Genomic DNA, 18162 nt, shown 5'->3' with positions numbered 1-18162 from the left:
TCACCGTCAACAGTGCAGAACATCATTAAATGATCAAGGACTCTGGAGGCATTTCAGTGCATTAAGGACAAGGGCGCAAGCCTAAGCTGAACAACCGTGATCTCTGACCCTCAGGCGACACTGCATAAAGAATCGTCATTTATGTCTTAGTGATATCACCACATGGGCTCAGAACTATTTTGGCAAACCTTTGTCAAGTACCACAATACGTAGTTACATCCACAAATGCCAGTTAAAACTGAAGGAAAGCCCTATGTTAACAGTGTCCTGAAGTGCCATCTGGGACCATCACACAGAGGAAAGTGTACTGTGGTCAGATAAATCACTATTTCCGGTATTTTTGGGAGAAATGGACGCTGTGTGCTCCGGACCAAGAAGAAAAGAATCATCCAAACTGTTACCAGCAACAGGTCTAAAAGCCAGCGTCTGTCATGCTATGGGGTTGTGTCAGTTTTGTGATGGCACCATTATTGCTGAAAAGTACGTAGAGATTTTGGAGCATGATATGCTGCCTTCTTTTCCAAAGCACATTTTAACAAGACAATGCAAAACCACATTCTGCACACATTACAAAGTCCTGGCTGTGGAGAAAGAGGGTACAGGCACTTGACTGGCCTGCCTGCAGTCCCGACCTGTCTCCAACAGAGAATGTGTGGTGCATTTTGAAACCCCTGTACTGTTACCCACCTTAAGACTAGTTTGCAAAAAGAAAAAAAAACAAAATTACACCTAAAACACTTCATCCCTAACTGTCTTCAGTCCCTAAACACGAATGGCAACCTTACCAAAATTAATAATATAATGTTACTATAATAATATGGGTCGACCACTAGATTAGACAGAACCGAAAAACAAAACTGAATACAACCTAGATCAAATTAAATCACAGGAGCATGACGATGTGTCTTTGTTGCTTGTGACAGAGTTTTAAGATCGGCCGGGGTTTGCTTTATCACCTGTTTACAGTTGTCTGAGTTGGAGAAGTGGACGAGGTCGTCGTTGTACATCTCCTGTGTGTTGAGAATGTCGCTGTAGTCTTTCTGGCTCAGGTCTTTAGGGTTGATGCCGTTGGCTCTCAGGAACTCCTGGTAGGCCATGCTGAACGCCTGACCGATGGACTGAGCAATGAGCTGCGCCTGTGGAGGAGCAGAGATGAGGACACTTGAAGACGTGACGGCAGACAGAGAGAGAGAGTGAGTACTCCATGCTGATCGAGAGAGCGGAACAGAGGAAAAGCTGCTGATACTCTACTCTACTCAACATACATGATGAAAACTGCAGCTCTGAGAAACTGAGAAACAAATACACAGCAATCACACGAGTCCACCGTCACTCATACACTTATACACAGCTGCTGCTTGAATGTTTGTTATTTTTATCAGGTTGTTATTTCTTTTTTGACTAGTCAATCTAATCAATCTGGGGTGCATTTCTGAAAACCATGATCAGCTAACTAAGGTCGCAAGTTCCGTTGTTACAAACATAGTTTGTTGATTTGCCGTTTCCCAAATCCGTCGTTCCAACAAACATTCGCAAACTGCGTCGCAAACTTGTACACTTGCGACTACACCTCTGGAGCTGTAGTTAGAAACAGAGTTCCTGGCTTTTTTCTATTCCCAGTTATCACCCCTATGCCCTATTCATTTGAAACATTCTAACATTTAAACTTGGAATTATTTAAATAAAGAAGCATTAAAGTCATCAATCTTAGGTGTAATTTGCTTTCAAAGCATTTTTACAGTTCAGTTTTAGCAATCTTCATGTTTACAATTGCGTTCCCTTCACAGTGCACTTTAAAAACATTGATGTAATTTTAAACACAGCCATGGCTCAGGATGAAAGCTATAGGTGACTTTTATTTACAAGCCACAGTTTGCTTTTATTCTGGCCCTGATCTGGCCTATTACTTCTAATAATTGATTAAACATTTTAATGATCAAACTTTTCAAGCAAAGTTCTTAAAAGTTACAGCATCCCAACTTTATATTGAGAGGTTCAGGGCTATGAGGCCAACTAAAGCAAATACTTTTCTCTATGATGGTGACTTTAGTCTATGTGGTCCACATATGTTTTATGATAACTGGGCCACATTTGCCATATCTTCTCTGGGCTGCTTTAGGCTCACAGCCACATTAGCCAGAGCTAATTGTGCTAAATATTTGCCAAACGTGGCCCACATTTGTTTTAGGATAACTGGGCCCCATTTGCCATATCTTCTCTGGGCCATTATAGGCTCAAGTCCACATTACCCACAGCTTACTGTGTCAAATATTTGACAAAAGTGGCCCACATATGTTTTCAGATAACTGGGCCACATTTTCTATGTCTTCTCTGGGCCACTATGGGCTAACGGCTGCATTAGCCATAGCTTACTGTGCCAAATATTTGCCAAAAGTGGCCCACAAATGTCTAAAGATAACTGGGCCACATTTTCCATATCTTCTCTGGGCCACTATAGGCCAACGGCTGCATTAGCCATAGTTTACTGTGCCAAATATTTGCCAAAAGTGGCCCACATATGTCTAAAGATAACTGGGCCACATATTCCATATCTTCTCTGGGCCATTATAGGCTAACGGCTGCATTAGCCATAGCTTACTGTGCCAAATATTAGCCAAAAGTGGCCCATATATGTTTAAAAAACCTGGGACACATTTGCCATATCTTCTCTGGGCCACATTAGGCTCACAGTCGCAATAGCCAGAGCTTACTGTGCCAAAAGTGGCCCACGTATGTTTTAAAATAAATGGGCCACATTTGTTATGTTTTCTCTGGGCCACATAAGGCTCACAGTCCCAATAGCCAGAGCTTACTGTGCCAAATATTTGCCAAAAGTGGCCCACATATGTCTAAAGATAACTGGGCCATATTTTCCATATCTTTTCTGGGCCACTATAGGCTAACGGCTGCATTAGCCATAGCTTACTGTGCCAAATAATTGCCAAAAGTGGCCCACATACGTTTTAAAAAACCTGGGCCACATTTGCCATATCTTCTCTGGGCCACTATAGGCTAATGGCTGCATTAGCCATAGCTTACTGTGCCAAATATTAGCCAAATGTGGCCCATATATGTCTAAAGATAACTGGGCCATATTTTCCATATCTTCTCTGGGCCATTATAGGCTAACGGCTGCATTAGCGATAGCTTACTGAGTCAAATATTTGCCAAAAGTGGCCCACATATGTTTTTTCAGATAACTGGGCCACATTTTCTATATGTTCTCTGGGCCACTATAATCTAACGGCTGCATTAGCCATAGCTTACTGTGCCAAATATTTGCCAAAAGTGGCCCACATATGTCTAAAGATAACTGGGCCACATTTTCCATATCTTCTCTGGGCCACTATAGGCTAACGGCTGCATTAGCCATAGCTTACTGTGCCAAATATTTGCCAAAAGTGGCCCATATATGTTTTAAAAAACCTGGGACACATTTGCCATATCTTCTCTGGGCCACATTAGGCTCACAGTCGCAATAGCCAAAGCTTACTGTGCCAAAAGTGGCCCACGTTTGTTTTAAAATAAATGGGCCACATTTGTTATGTTTTCTCTGGGCCACATTAGGCTCGCAGTCCCAATAGCCAGAGCTTACTGTGCCAAATATTTGCCAAAAGTGGCCCACATATGTCTTAAGATAACTGGGCCACATTTTCCATATCTTCTCTGGGCCACTATAGGCTAACGGCTGCATTAGCCATAGCTTACTGTGCCAAATATTTGCCAAAAGTGGCCCACATATGTCTTAAAATAACTGGGCCACATTACTGCACCTACACATGTGAGCCACTTTAAATTTAGACCTGGAATACCCTTAAATGACTATGCCACTGTTTTGCCCACATTCGTCCTTCGTCATTAGGGCCAAATTTATCATTTTCCACATGGGCCACACATTAAGCTCACGTTCAGATTACATTTTGCCATAAATGCCAAATCTTTGTCCTAAATTACCCATATATGAATTTGAATCTTTGGCCCCCCTTTACCATTGTACAGGTGGGCCAATTCAGGCTCACATTCATTTTGTCTGGGGCGAAGGAAGACCACCAGTGCTGCATAACTGCCTAAAGTGGCCCACATACATATGCTATCTGGGTAATATACAAAAATATAAAAAACATTTTCTCAAATATCTTCAGTATTTTATATCTGTTTAATGTTAGGTTAATGAGATCGTGCTTAAAGCTACTGATTTTATACTAAAACAAACTATTGCTTAATATTAAACAAATGCTCATATAGTAATTATTTAGCTATTTTTCTTAATCATTAAAAAAGCACATGGTAATCATAGTTCATTTAATTGATCATTCCGAGTAAAGCATCAGTCTCACATCTTCAGACTCAAAGACGTAGCATATCATGCGGTACTGCTTGTGGTTTGCATCACTGTTGAGGCCTGATTCTGTGCAGTCGAGCGAGGAGTTGGAAAGACGTCTGCGAGCCATCAGAACCACCACATTACCGATGTCTGCGATGTAGGAGATGGTGCGGAGAGCGTTGTCCATCATCGTCTCCTGTAAAACAAACAGTGGAAATTAATCACCTCTACTGCAGCTTTCATAAAAAAAATACGATTTACAACGTTATACAGTTTTCAATGTCATTTGTAATCTATTTTATTCAATGCTTATTTTGAAATTTTGCAATAACAAATCATATTTTATACGTAAAAATATATTTTTTATCAGTAATACAGGGGACTCCAGTTAAAATTTTGCCCAGGGCACTAAATATCAGGACCAGCTGTGTAAAAATGCATACTTGCATATGTGTGTAAATGCTTACCCACACAATTACCAGCTTCATATGAAATGCACGTACAGTACCTGTGTGTCAGCGTTGAGCACCTTGATGGCTTTAGTCGAGATGAACAAGTCAATTTCTGTCAAGCTCTGAGTTTCAACCTCTACAGCCTGAAAATAAGAAAGGTTACAGTGTCATCTAGTGGACTGAGAGGGAAATACTGACAGTAGCATTTTCATTTTTAGTACTTATATAAGCCTGTGTGACATTTGACAGCCTTAACACATTTGAATATGTGTGAAATCTTTTTTTAGCTTACCTTAACGCAGTCCACAGCTTCCTGCGCCTGCTTCATGCGTACGCTTTTAGACGGGTTTCTGTCAGACAGAAGCTGAGTAGAGCCGAGGTAGTTTGCAGCAAATATGATTCCATTAATAAGATCTTCTGGCTCACATGGACCAGGAACTGTAACACAAATACAGAGACAATCATAAGCACAATGACCTATTTAACTAAACTAATGAACTATACTAAGCATTTAACTAATTTAACTAAAAATAATCTATTTAGCAGGAGGGCTTATAATTTTGACTTCAACCATATACCCTGAACCAATGTAAACAAATATACAAATAGAAGATCTTTATAATGAATTCTCCTTCAGATATTTAAAGGTTTGTCACAATACTCAGTTGCGTTTACAACAGAACTTACTATCCACAAAGCTTGGGAAAGAGGGGTTTCTCTGGGTCTGCTGAGAAGAAAACAGTATTTAAATTTCAGACCTGACAGAACCGACGCTCAGATATACTGTTCAGCATATATTTAGGTAACTTGCCGGTCTATTTTGTCCAGATGGTGGCCCAGTACTACTGTCCTGTGAAGCACTTTGAGAAACCTGTAGAAACATTCAAATGCAGGTTGACTATAGGTACAGTTTCTAAAAGTCAGTCATGAACTTGCTTTAATAAAGAATGCATCAAAAAAATCTGCCCATGTAAATGTACATGGCCAGCTAGTGAAGTGCTGTGCAGGTAAACTTCACTCCTCTGACCTCTAAAAAGGTGCTCTAGTCGCCAGTTTGATCCTAGCTCAGAGCGGGTTGAGTGGTGTAGGACTGGCAGGGGTGGTATTGGTGCCGTGACCCGCATGGGAGTGGGGTTTAGGGGCCAAGTGTAACAGAGGCTAGCTAGTGAAGTGCTGTGCAGGTAAACCTCACTCCTCTGACCTCTAAAAAATTTCTCTAGTCATTAGTTTGATCCCAGCTCAGTTGGGGTTGAGTGGTTTAGGACTGGCAGGGGTCGAATTGGTGCCGTGACCTAGATGAGAGTGAGGTTTGGGGGCTAAGTGTAACAGAGGCTAGCTAGTGAAGTGCTTTGCAGGTAAACCTCACTCCTCTGACTTCTAAAAAATTTCTCTAGTCATCAGTTTGATTCCAGCTCAGATGGGGTTGAGTGGTGTAGGACTGGCAGGGGTGGTATTGGTGCCGTGATCCATATGGGAGTGAGGTTTAGGGGCTAAGTGTAACAGAGGCTTGCTAGTGAAGTGCTGTGCAGGTAAACTTCACTCCTCTGACCTCTAAAAAGGTGCTCTAGTCATCAGTTTGATCCTAGCTCAGAGCAGGTTGAGTGGTGTAGGACTGGCAGGGGTGGTATTGGTGCCGTGACCTGGATGAGAGTGAGGTTTAGGGGCTAAGTGTAACAGAGGCTAGCTAGTAAAGTGCTGTGCAGGCAAACCTCACTCCTCTGACCTCTAAAAAGGTGCTCTAGTCACCAGTTTGATCCCAGCTCAGAGCAGGTTGAGTGGTGTAGGACTGGCAGAGGTGATATTGGCGTCGTCATCCAGATGGGAGTGAGGTTTAGGGGCTAAGTGTAACAGAGGCTAACTAGTGAAGTGCTGTGCAGGTAAACTTCACTCCTCTGACCTCTAAAAAGGGGCTCTAGTCACCAGTTTGATCCCAGCTCAGAGCAGGTTGAGTGGTGTAGGACTGGCAGGAGTTGTATTGGTGCTGTGACCCAGATGGGAGTGAGGTTTAGGGGCTAAATGTAACAGAGGCTAGCTAGTGAAGTGCTGTGCAGGTAAACTTCACTCCTCTGACCTCTAAAAACTTTATCTAGTCACCAGTTTGATCCCAGCTCAGATGAGGTTGAGTGGTGTAGGACCGGCAGGGGTTGTATTGGTGCCGTGACCTAGATAAGAGTGAGGTTTGGGGGCTAAGTGTAACAGTGGCTAGCTAGTGAAGTGCTGTGCAGGTAAACCTCACTCCTCTGACCTCTAAAAACTTTATCTAGTCACCAGTTTGATCCCAGCTCAGATGAGGTTGAGTGGTGTAGGACCGGCAGGGGTTGTATTGGTGCCGTGACCAAGATAAGAGTGAGGTTTGGGGGCTAAGTGTAACAGTGGCTAGCTAGTGAAGTGCTGTGCAGGTAAACTTCACTCCTCTGACCTCTAAAAATGTGCTCTAGTCACCAGTTTGATCCCAGCTCAGAGCAGGTTGAGTGGTGTAGGACTGGCAGAGGTTATATTGGCACCGTGATCTAGATGGGAGTGAGGTTTAGGGGCTAAGTGTAACAGAGGCTAGCTAGTGAAGTGCTGTGCAGGTAAACCTCAATTCTCTGACCTCTAAAAATGTGCTCTAGTCACCAGTTTGATCCCAGCTCAGATGGGGTTGAGTGGTGTAGGACTGGCAGGGGTTACATTGCTGCCGTGACCCGTATGGGAGTGAGGTTTAGGGGGGTAAGTGTAACAGAGGCTAGCTAGTAAAAAGCTGTGCAGGTACACCTCACTCCTCTGACTTCTAAAAACGTGCTCTAGTTGCCAGTTCGATCCCAGCTCAGAGCGGGTTCAGAGGTGTAAGACTGATGAGGGTTACATTGGTGTTGTGACCCGGATAGGTGTGAAGTTTAGGGGGGTATGTAAAACAGAGGCTAGCTTAAACACCTTTCCATGCGTTTATGTCTTTGTTAAAAAAATGTATGAGGTTGTTTACTTTCTCGTTTCACGAGTTCACTCTTACAGATGTTTAAAAAATAAAGCTGCTGTTAAGGGAGAGTGCTCCGCATCTTCAATATCATATACATCTGGGTTCTTCCACGATTCGTCTGATCTTGTGGTCTTGGGTATTGGAATTGAATTTTGTCGGTTGATGATGAAGTTACACGAGAACACAAGGACGTAAGATTGTTTGAAAATGCATATTGAGAAACAGCCAAGGTCTCCTTCACTCACCATCTTAGCTCAATATGTATATTATTGAATCTCCAAACAGACCCCATACTACTCTTTATTGAAATGAATGACAACTGGTCTGTCATTTGTCAAAGGTTAGGCAGTTTAGGAGAGATTACTGACAAGACTATGGTGGAAGATGCATGAACACAAAATGTTTTTTTTTTTTGGTGGTAATGGGATAGTTAATTTGGGGGGGGGGGGGGGGGGGTGCTACAATAAGAGGGCAGCACACAAATGGTGTAAAAAGCAAAGACTTCTTAACAGGTAGAAGATAATTTTCAGAGTTACCTGTTCCTCATTAGGCCTTGTCTTCTCTTCTTCGACAGGTTTGGCTGAGTCCTTATTTACCTGTTTGGCTGGGGACTGTACAGGTGTATTAGCTTGGCCTCTGGGTTTACTGTTTCTCTTGCCTGATGATGCTGAAGAGGCTCTGGGGCTCTCAGGGGCCCCTTTTACATTTTTTGCCTGATCAGGTGCAACTTTGGTCCTTCCTGAGTTGTTTGGAGCAATAATGAGTTTTGTTTTAACTTCATTCTCAATCCGCGCTTCAACATTTCCAGAAATCTTCCTTTCATTTTCACCATTTGATTTGTGACTACAAATGGGATGGTCCTGTGGTCTGTTTTTGCAATTTTCAGGACTTTTACTTCGCTTGTGAGAATTGTTCCCATCTCCGCCCCTGGCATCCTCTCTAGAGTATTTTAGCAAGTGTCTTTTTTTCCAAGTGCCTCTGTCCTCTGCATCTGCAGATTTACCTTTAATGGTGACCGCGCTATGGCCCTGGTAAGCAGTTTCTCTGTTGTTTTTCGTCTCCAAATGATGTCCTCTATACTTGAAATTTTGTCTAGAGTCTTTCCTTGATTCTCTGGCCACCGGGGCATTTGAAACTTTTGGACAGTCACTACCATTCTTGTCCCGAACCCTTTCCATTCGATCTCTCTGTGTACAATTTGACCCTAGAGGAACATCTCTTGAGTATTTGGGATTATCCTGGCTTCTTCTACTTTCTTGACCCACTTTAACACGACTGAACTCTTGAGGAGGACTTTTGCCTTCTCTACGACAGACATTAGAACAATTGTCTTTATGTGGAATTTCATTGTTGTTCAGCTCCGCTTCATTCCCTTCATAATGGAAGAAGCCACCATTGTCTTCTTCTTCGCTGTCCTCTTCCTCCACGTCTTCCTCTGTTTCTTCTTCATCCTCCTCATCCTCAGCCATCGGGGCTTGCACGAAGGTTGTCTCAGTGATGGGTTCAGGCTGTTTATAAACCATCGTAGCTGCATCTTTTTGCTGACCCTTGCATAAGCTTGTGTCTGAGTGTTCCCAAGCTTCCTTTGGTTTGCAACTCTCCCGGACGTCCTGAGATGTGCTGGGACACTCGGCACCATCTGCCCCTTCATGACAGTCCAATCCTTCCATGTAACTTTCATCCTCGGGACAACAGTGGACATAGTAAGTCATCCTGTCTGCTTCGGTTTGCAGTTCCTCATCTTCCTCATAGTCTCGCTCCACCTCTTCTTGCTCGTCCCCGGATCCTACATTATCGTATTCGGACAGCGAGTCCTCCTCCATGCTGTCTGGCTGAAGAGGGCTTTCTCCTCGTATGGAGTCATCCCCAGATTCATCGCTTAGAGAGTATTGAGCTGGGGTAGGTGAGGGTGTTTGGCAATCCAGCTTGTCATGCTCGGCTTCCTCAAGAACTGGATCATCTCTATCTCCAGAGAGCTGTTCTCTTCCCTCAGGCACAGCGCTAAAGGCAGGTGGATTGAGCTCTGCAGCAACACTTCTGGTTTCTGGTCTTCTTTTGAAAGCCATGATGAGCTTTTATCAGCCCCACAAATGTGGGTTTCAGTCAGCCCTAAAACAAAATACAAATTTTTAGATTAAAACTGACAAATGTGAGTAAAACCTTGCTTAGATGAACGACTGCAACAAAAGTTTTGCCTACACAACAGATTTGTCTCATGCCAGATTAACAACCCAGGCTTATTCTGATCACGTAACCCTATACACATTTCTGGAAAGGGCAAAATACGTCCCAGGAGCTATGTTTTTTTTGCAATTTTTGTTTTCACAAGTCCACCAGAGGCCGCTGTGTACTCGTTTTCAGATCTCAAATTTCTCTTGCGAGTGCCATTCGTGCCTGCTTTTCTCACGTAAATCCACCATAGGCTGCTGTTTATGTTTTTTCACATCTTAAATGTATATCACGAGTGCCATCAGCGCCTCCTCTTCTCGCATAAATCCATCAGAGGCCTCTGTGTACACTTGTTCAGATCTCAATTTTCTCTCGCGAGTGCCATTTGCACCTGCTCTTCTTGCGTAAATCCACCAGAGGCCGGTGTGTATGCTTTTCAATTTTTTATGTTGTCGACTGACTGACTGACTGACCCGATCGACTGACCCACCCTTCTTTTTCCATAAACCCAACCAATAGTATTTTAAAAAGCAATCCAGAAAAAGAAAACCCCACATTTAGATTTTACCACATTCTCACACTGTAATTTACTTGTTTATTGTATCTTTTGGCTTTTGTTTTTGCTTTACCTGCTTTCTGAAACTGTTCTTCGCCAGACTCTAACACTGTTGTAGCAGTCAACTCCGCTCTGTGTCTTAAGTCCATCGATGTGCGTGTCGAGCTACCAGACAAACTGGTAACAATGGAAAAGCCGTCCATATGGAGGTGAGCAGTCAGCTGGTAAGCGAGAAAAGGAACGGCGTCATACTGCCTCTTAGCGCTCATTTTAAAGACGAAATGCAGCCATACATACGTCTGACTACATAATTCGCGATCTCCAGAAATGTATATGAGCTACGTTTTCAGAATGAGCCTGTGTTGCAGATCAGGTTTATTTTAGTAAATGTAAACTAAAACAAGACTAACACTATTTCTCAAAAAGCAATTTCATTAATTAAAACAGACTGCTTTCAGAATTAATAAGCATTTGTTCTGTTGACGATTGTTGAAAACTGTTTAGAGAAACACATGTATATGATTTTTACTCCCTTAGTCCCTTTATTCATCCGGGGTCGCCACAGCGGAATGAACCGCCCACTAATCCAGCACATTATTACACAGCGGATGCCCTTCCAGTCGCAACCCATCTCTGGGTGTTAATCGCCAGATTGGGTAGCTATACATGAACAAAGGGAAATTAAAACCTGTAAAAAAAAAAGATTTAAGACCTACAAGACAATTTTTCAGAAGATTTAAGACCTTTTAAGGCCTAAAAATAAGCTTTTGAGATTTAAGACATTTTAAGACTTTTTAAGACTCAGCAGATAACATGTGAATGGTAACACTAAAGAAAGTGGTCATGTTTAAGTGGTCTCTTACAGTAACGTTTCCATATCTGTACTTATTTATAGCCTGATATTTTGAAAAAAAAAATGTATTGGACTAAAGTGTTTATTTTTATCGAGTAAGTGCTAGAATAAATTGTGCCAATATCCTAAATTTGCTTATAAGCAATTTACATCTACACCCTAATTTTGTAGTCCCGCAGCTCTATTAAAACCTCAGAGGAAAACAACCTTCTCCGAATCAAAGCACAGCATCAGGGAGACAGATTTGCACAATTCAGCAGGTGTATCAGCAGGAAACATGCTGATATTTGCCTGCACTACAGGGACTCTCGCTATTGATGAAAGGCATCAGGTTCCCTGTGGAAATACAGCCTCCTGCTTTTGATTATGTGACTCACTTAATGTGTCCCCTTATACAACACAAGCTTGTTTTAACCACAGATGAACTCAAGATGTTTTTGCTGAAACCTTAGTCATTGTCATATTCATTCATTCATTTACTTCAGCTTAGTCCCTTTATTCATCAGGGGTTGAACAGTGGAATGAACTGCCAACCTTTGCAGCATATATTATACACAACGGACTGCAACCCAGTACTGGGAAATATCCATACAGACTCATTCTCACACACACACACACACACACACACACAAACACACACACACACACACACACACACACACACACACACACACACACACACACACACATGTTTGTTTTTGTGAAAAGTGGGGACATTACATAGGTTTCCACTCATTTTATACTGTCCAAAAAGTATATTGTATTGCCCTCACCCCACCCCATCCCTAAACCCAACCATCACATGTGCAGCTTTACTCTCTGATTAAACTCATTCTGTAGGATTCATAAGGATTTTGAGAAATGAGGACGTCAGCAATGTCCTCATATTTCACCTCCTTTTTGTAATACCTGTGTCATACCCATGTCAATATACAGATTTGTGTCCTGATGTCACTAAAACAAGCACACACACACACACAAACACACACACACAAACACAGACACACAAAAACACACACACACACGCACAAACACACTACGCCCAGTTTAGTTTATTCAATTCACCTATAGCGCATGTCTGTGGGGAAAACCGGAGCACCCGGAGGAAACCCATGCGAACACAGAGAGTAATAAGTTGACTTCTAGTTGATCATTTGGTATTAGAAGTGTCTTATATGAAAGGCGAATGCCTCTAGATTACGCTTATTTGACCAAAATAAAATCTGATCATGCCTTGATTTTTAATGATTTAATTAGGACAGTAAGGTCTGACTTTGCTTAGACAAAAGTCTTGTCACTTAACGAAAATGATGTCCAGTCTAGAATATAAAGTCATGCTGCAGTGGAAACAGAATGAATATTGTGTCTGACTCCATCATGAGCTTGGAGGACTGCATCCATACATCTCTACAATGACTCAAATCACTTAATAAAGTCATCTGGAATGGCAAAGAAAGCGTTCCTGCAGGACTCCCAGAGTTCATCAAGTGTCTTTGGATTCATCTTCAATGCCTCCTCCTTCATCTTACCCCAGACATGCTCAATAATGTTCATATCTGGTGACTGGGCTGGCCAATCCTGTAGCACATTGACCTTTTTTGCTTTCAGGAGCTTTGATGTGGAGGCTGAAGTATGAGAAGGAGCGCTCTCCTGCTGAAGAATTCGCCCTCTCCTGTGGTTTGTAATGTAATGGGCAGCACAAATGTCTTGATACCTCAGGCTGTTGATGTTGCCATTCAGATCTTTTGCACTCATACTGAATGTAACCCCAAACCATGATTTTTCCTTCACCAAACTTGACTGATTTCTCTAAGAATCTTGCTTGTTCCAACAGGTCTTCGGCAGTATTTGTGATGATTGGGAAGCAGTTCAACAGATGATTCATCAGGAGAAAAAAAATCTACCTTCTGCCACTTTTCCAAGTTATTATTTGTTGCTCTTACAACTGAGATCGACGACAAGACTTTTGTCAGATAGTGTATGGTGATTCAAAATGGCTGTATAAGTGTTATTAAAGAACGATTTGTGAATCTATCCACATTTAATAAATATGGTTTATATAAAGTTGCAAACTCAATCGATTCTTATTCCACATAATTTAAGCAACTCATGGTGTGAAGCTTCAGATAAACTCTGGAAATTGGTCCTGACCTTAAAAGGGGGGGAAAAAGGCAAGCCTAAGCTGAAAATGTGGCCTCGGTCGAAGCATGTAATCGAACACATTAGTATCGCTATTAGATCAGCAAGAAACTGGCCGATATACCTGTCTTCCTTAATGTTCCTTTATGTTCACAGACTGTCAATGAATTTGCAGAGGGTTTCTTTCCATTTGGCATAAACTGCACAGCTTTCTTATTCAGCAATGCAGAAACGAGCCTTCATTCTTTATTTTTAAATGCTTGTTAAAGGAGACAGGTTTAAATAAATAAATGCTATATTGAGTATATGAATGCACTATAACTTAAGATACAAAAATTCCCACACCTTTTGCCGAGGAATTTTTCACTCTTTTTTTACACTGCAAAAATGTTTTTCTTCGATTTTTTTTGTCCTGTTTCTAGTCCAAATATCTAAAAATTCTTATATTAAGAAGCATTTTCTAGACAAGCAAAACATATCGTCTTGTTTTTAGAAATAATATGCCAAAATTAAGTGAGTTTTTTACTTAAAACAAGCAAAAAAAATCGACCAATGGGGTAAACAAAATAAGCTTGTTTTTCCTTTTGACACAAGATTATTTTGCTTTCCTCATTGGAAGATTGTTTTGCTTAGATTATTTTTCCCAATAACTTTTGGTGCAATATATATTGTACAACAAAAATGTTATAAATGACTAATGTATACAATGTTTTTGGGCTAACTTTTGAGTGCAGTTCGATTATCCTCAATGAACAATAACTTGACATAAACCTTCCCAGAACATTGTAAGAATATTTCCTGTTTTAAAAGAACCCATTTTTTGTTACCTTGGACGTATGAATGATTATATCAAAACAAAAGAACAACACAAGGATGTGTTCACACCTAATAAAGGACAATTACACCAATGCACAAGCTGTCAGACATGGTGCAACCCTTGGACCTGCCGGGAGTTGCTGTCTCATCTAAATGTAAATGCTTTAGTCTGGACACTTCCCTGCTAAAAAACCTTAATGCTGTACAAGAGCCACAGTGATGTGCAGCACTGCCTGGTCAAGCTGGTGTTCAGCTGGTCCATAAGCTGGTTTTTATATATAAAAAACAAACAAACACATGTGAAATTAATACAGTTTATGCTGGTTTATCTTTACAAAAATTAACCTTGCTTTTATTATAGTAATTGTGTAGTTACAATTATTTATTGGCATTTCTTTATATTTGCACGACTACAGTTGTATTACAAATACTATTAATGTTCCAAACCTATGGTTAATTTGCTTTAACTATAGTAGCACTGCATGCTAAACAAAAAAACAAACATTAGAAACCATTACAGACTATGCTAATGGTTTCCACTTTCCTATATCTACCATTAAAAACATTAAATACTAGCCAAATGTTAACTATTGAAATGGTATAATTAGTTTTGGGATGTATTCCATTTTTAGGATTTATTCCATGTATTCCATTATTAGGATTTATACAACAGTTCTGTCTGGATCTCGAATCTGATTGGCTGATAGCCGTACTATCAGCATCCGTACAACCTCTTTACCCTTTGTGTATTACTCCGCCCACAAACAGCCAGCAACAAGCAGACACAACAGTTTGACAAATATTACTGCTGTTACACAACAAAATATACATTTGAGGCTTTTTTAGTCGAGAATGTAGTTGTTTAGATTGCAACTATGCAGTTTATTTGCAAGAACAGTGCAATCGTTTTTTTATACCGATTTGCTCGCATATCAGGAATGTGTGTTGTGTTGGCAGATTGAAATAAGCAAAGTCTGCACGTGTTTAGCGTTTTTTCTTATCGCAAACACAACAGCAGTCTGGTAACGTTAGTGGGTTCGTTGTTATTTCCGGGGTTAATTATTGCGATATCCCGATTGCAACAGAGAAATAATGTAGACTGTAACACTGTAAGAAGATATCTCTGTAGATGGATGGTATTTCATGCCACATTCAGCCTTATAATCTTAAAGTGTAAGCAAAATCAGCAGTTTTTTCATTACTTTAGACAGAGTCATTCAAACACTAGCTCTAAAGTGACGTTGGTGAATTAGTAAAGGCTTTTGCTGTTTTGACGTCAGCTGCAGATGAGAATGTATGGCGGAAGAAAGTAGTTTCTAATAAAAAAAGGGTTTTAGACTTTCCGTGTTGGATTTTCTTATTTATATACAGGATCGTGACGTTGAACTGTTGTATAAACACAATATCACACTCGTAGCAGTGCGATATGGCTGTATATAAACACTGGTGGGACGCTAAGGCAGCGCACGCCTCCCACCAGTGCTGATATACAGCCTTATCGCACTGCTACTCATGTGATATTGCTCATATATTTTATTAGAAGGTAAAATAATATCACTAGTCCCACTGAACCGATACAGTTTCTATTAAAACCAATATAATTTACATTACAACTGTTAAAACTATAACAAAAGAACTATTATTAGAACTTCTGTGTTGGTTTCTATTAATTTTTTTCAGCCAGGTAACCAATTTAACCATGGTATTGGTAATAAAACTGTGGTTAAACAAATCGGTAGTCAACGTGCCAAGATACACTATAAAAAAAAAACGTATTTACTATAATAAAACCATGTTTACCAATTTAAAAAAAAAAAAAACGACAACAATTTATGAGTTTTGTTTTTGTGGTCTTTTTGATTCATACTATAGTGAATTACTTGAATTAATCTGTTGTAGTTATTCGATATTTGCAATTGTAATACAACAACTATAGTAATATAATGAAATTACCCAACAGCTAAATTACCTACAACTGGATATTATGCTGGGCGATGCAGTGGCGCAGTAGATAGTGCTGTCGCCTCACAGCAAGACGTTTCTGTGTGGAGTTTGCATGTTCTCCCAGCGTTCGCGTGGGTTTCCTCCAGGTGCTCCGGTTTCCCCCACAGTCCAAAGATATGCGGTACAGGTGAATTGGGTAGGCTAAATTGTCCTTAGTGTATGAGTGTGTGTGAATGAGTGTGGATGTTTCCCAGAGATGGGTTGCGGCTGGAAGGGCATCCGCTGTGTAAAACGTGCTGGATAAGTTGGCGGTTCATTCCGCAGTGGCGACCACGGATTAATAAAGGGACTAAGCCGAAAGGAAAATGAATGAATGAATGAATGTACAGTATATTATACTACAATATACCACAGCTGAGTTAGAGTAGATTAAACGGAGTTTAACAGGTCACTTTATCTGTAGCATTCATTAACAAAGTTGTAAATAAATACTAAAATATATACAGTAAAATCCATTTCACTACATTATGGTTCAAAAACACTATAGTGTTTACTATAAATTGCTATAGTATTTCATCATGTGACCAAATTGTATAAATATTTTAACACACAGATATGCCCTAACAGCTTCACAAAACACATTCAGTTCTGTTTCAATCTATCTATCTATCTATCTAATATATATATATATATATATATATATATATATATATATATATATATATATATATATATATATATATATATATACCTCCTTCAGTACCAAAATAACCTCATATCCAGTAGTTCTGACGTCACAATCCATTCTTCCAGTGATCTCGAGACTGAATTACTGCAACATCCATCGACCCGGATTCTTCACAGCCCAAATGAATAACTAACACGGCTGATAACACGTAAATCACGGAGAAACCTCATGTTTGTCCACACAACACCTCAAGAAACATTAGCTTGCTTTATATCCAGAGAACATGAAGATACGTCGCCGTTTTCGCGTCATTGAGACGCCACATGCATGTGCACGCGCTTAAAATGTGCACTCACTCACATCGGCAATAATATGAGGTGATTTCGAGCATTAGCATTCTGTACATTCTGTCCTTATACTGCAGGCTAAAATAAAACTAACAGAAAATCGAAGCGTTTACATATCCTACTTTAATACCGACGATAGCCTATTAAAACGAACAAGTGCTTACCGGAGCCAGTTCGGCGTTGCTCAAGGAAAGAAGTGTTTGTCGTTGTATTGCTCACGTATTTACAAAGCAAATGTCAGGACATGTCTTTCATGAACCACGGATGCTGAGGAACGTGGATGTAGCTTACACACACACGCACACACACCCTCAGCATCCCGGGACAGTGAGGCGCTTTATTAGTTTTTTTTTAAAGAGACAGTCCAACACCAGGGCATCTGGTAGTAGAAATTTATTATTTAGATTTTTTTCTCAAAAAACAAGCAAACAGATGTTTTATTTGGTGGGAATACCACCAAATTAGCATCTTAAAAAATTTAAATAATTTGAAAAGACAAATCTGTCTCTTAAAAGGAGTCCAGCTTCACCCCAAAATGAAATTTCGCTCATTTATTTATTCATTTTGCTTCAGCTTAGTCCCTTTATTCATAATACTTATCATAACTTATCAACGGATGCCCTTCCAGCTGCAACCCACCACTGGGAAACATCCATACACACTCATTCACACGCATACACTACGGCCAAGTTTATTCAATTCTGTGGGGGAAATTGGAGCGCCTAGAGAAAACCCACACCAAAACAGTGAGAACATGCAAACTCCACACAGAAATGCCAACTGACCCATCCGAGACTCGAACCAGCGACCTTCTTTTTGTGAGGCGACAGTGCTAACAACTAAGCCACCGTGTCACCCAAACTTGCTCAGTCACTCACCATTTACTTGTTTCCGACCTTTATGATTTTCTTTCTTCTG

The 18162-nt window shown here is 40.6% G+C and overlaps 1 protein-coding gene across 5 annotated transcripts in view; it reads right to left on the bottom strand.

Moving 5' to 3' along the window:
• The window catches only part of apba2a (amyloid beta precursor protein binding family A member 2a), a 29627-nt gene extending 12070 nt beyond the window's left edge, over positions 1–17557 (bottom strand). The window contains exons 1-8 of one of the 5 annotated variants that reach the window (XR_015526700.1): positions 17409–17557; positions 8269–9841; positions 5588–5647; positions 5464–5500; positions 5069–5214; positions 4833–4919; positions 3377–4520; positions 957–2142 (exon numbers count right to left, since the gene is read on the bottom strand). Coding sequence is in view for 4 of the 5 variants with exons in the window: in XM_087312538.1 (XP_087168664.1) it covers positions 957–1136; positions 4338–4520; positions 4833–4919; positions 5069–5214; positions 5464–5503; positions 5588–5647; positions 8269–9798 (2226 nt within the window). In the remaining variant the exon portion in view is untranslated. Of the gene's footprint in view, positions 1–956; positions 2143–3376; positions 4521–4832; positions 4920–5068; positions 5215–5463; positions 5504–5587; positions 5648–8268; positions 9842–10530; positions 11146–17408 lie in introns of those variants that run through there. The other 4 variants (XM_087312538.1, XM_087312540.1, XM_087312541.1 and 1 more) reach the window with 4 other exon arrangements.
• Positions 17558–18162: the final 605 nt, after the last annotated feature.

Source organism: Danio rerio, chromosome 25 (genome assembly GCF_052040795.2).
Source record: "Danio rerio strain M-AB ecotype USA chromosome 25, GRCz13ab, whole genome shotgun sequence".
Taxonomy (NCBI): domain Eukaryota; kingdom Metazoa; phylum Chordata; class Actinopteri; order Cypriniformes; family Danionidae; genus Danio; species Danio rerio.
This window is presented reverse-complemented; position numbering and strand designations above follow the sequence as displayed.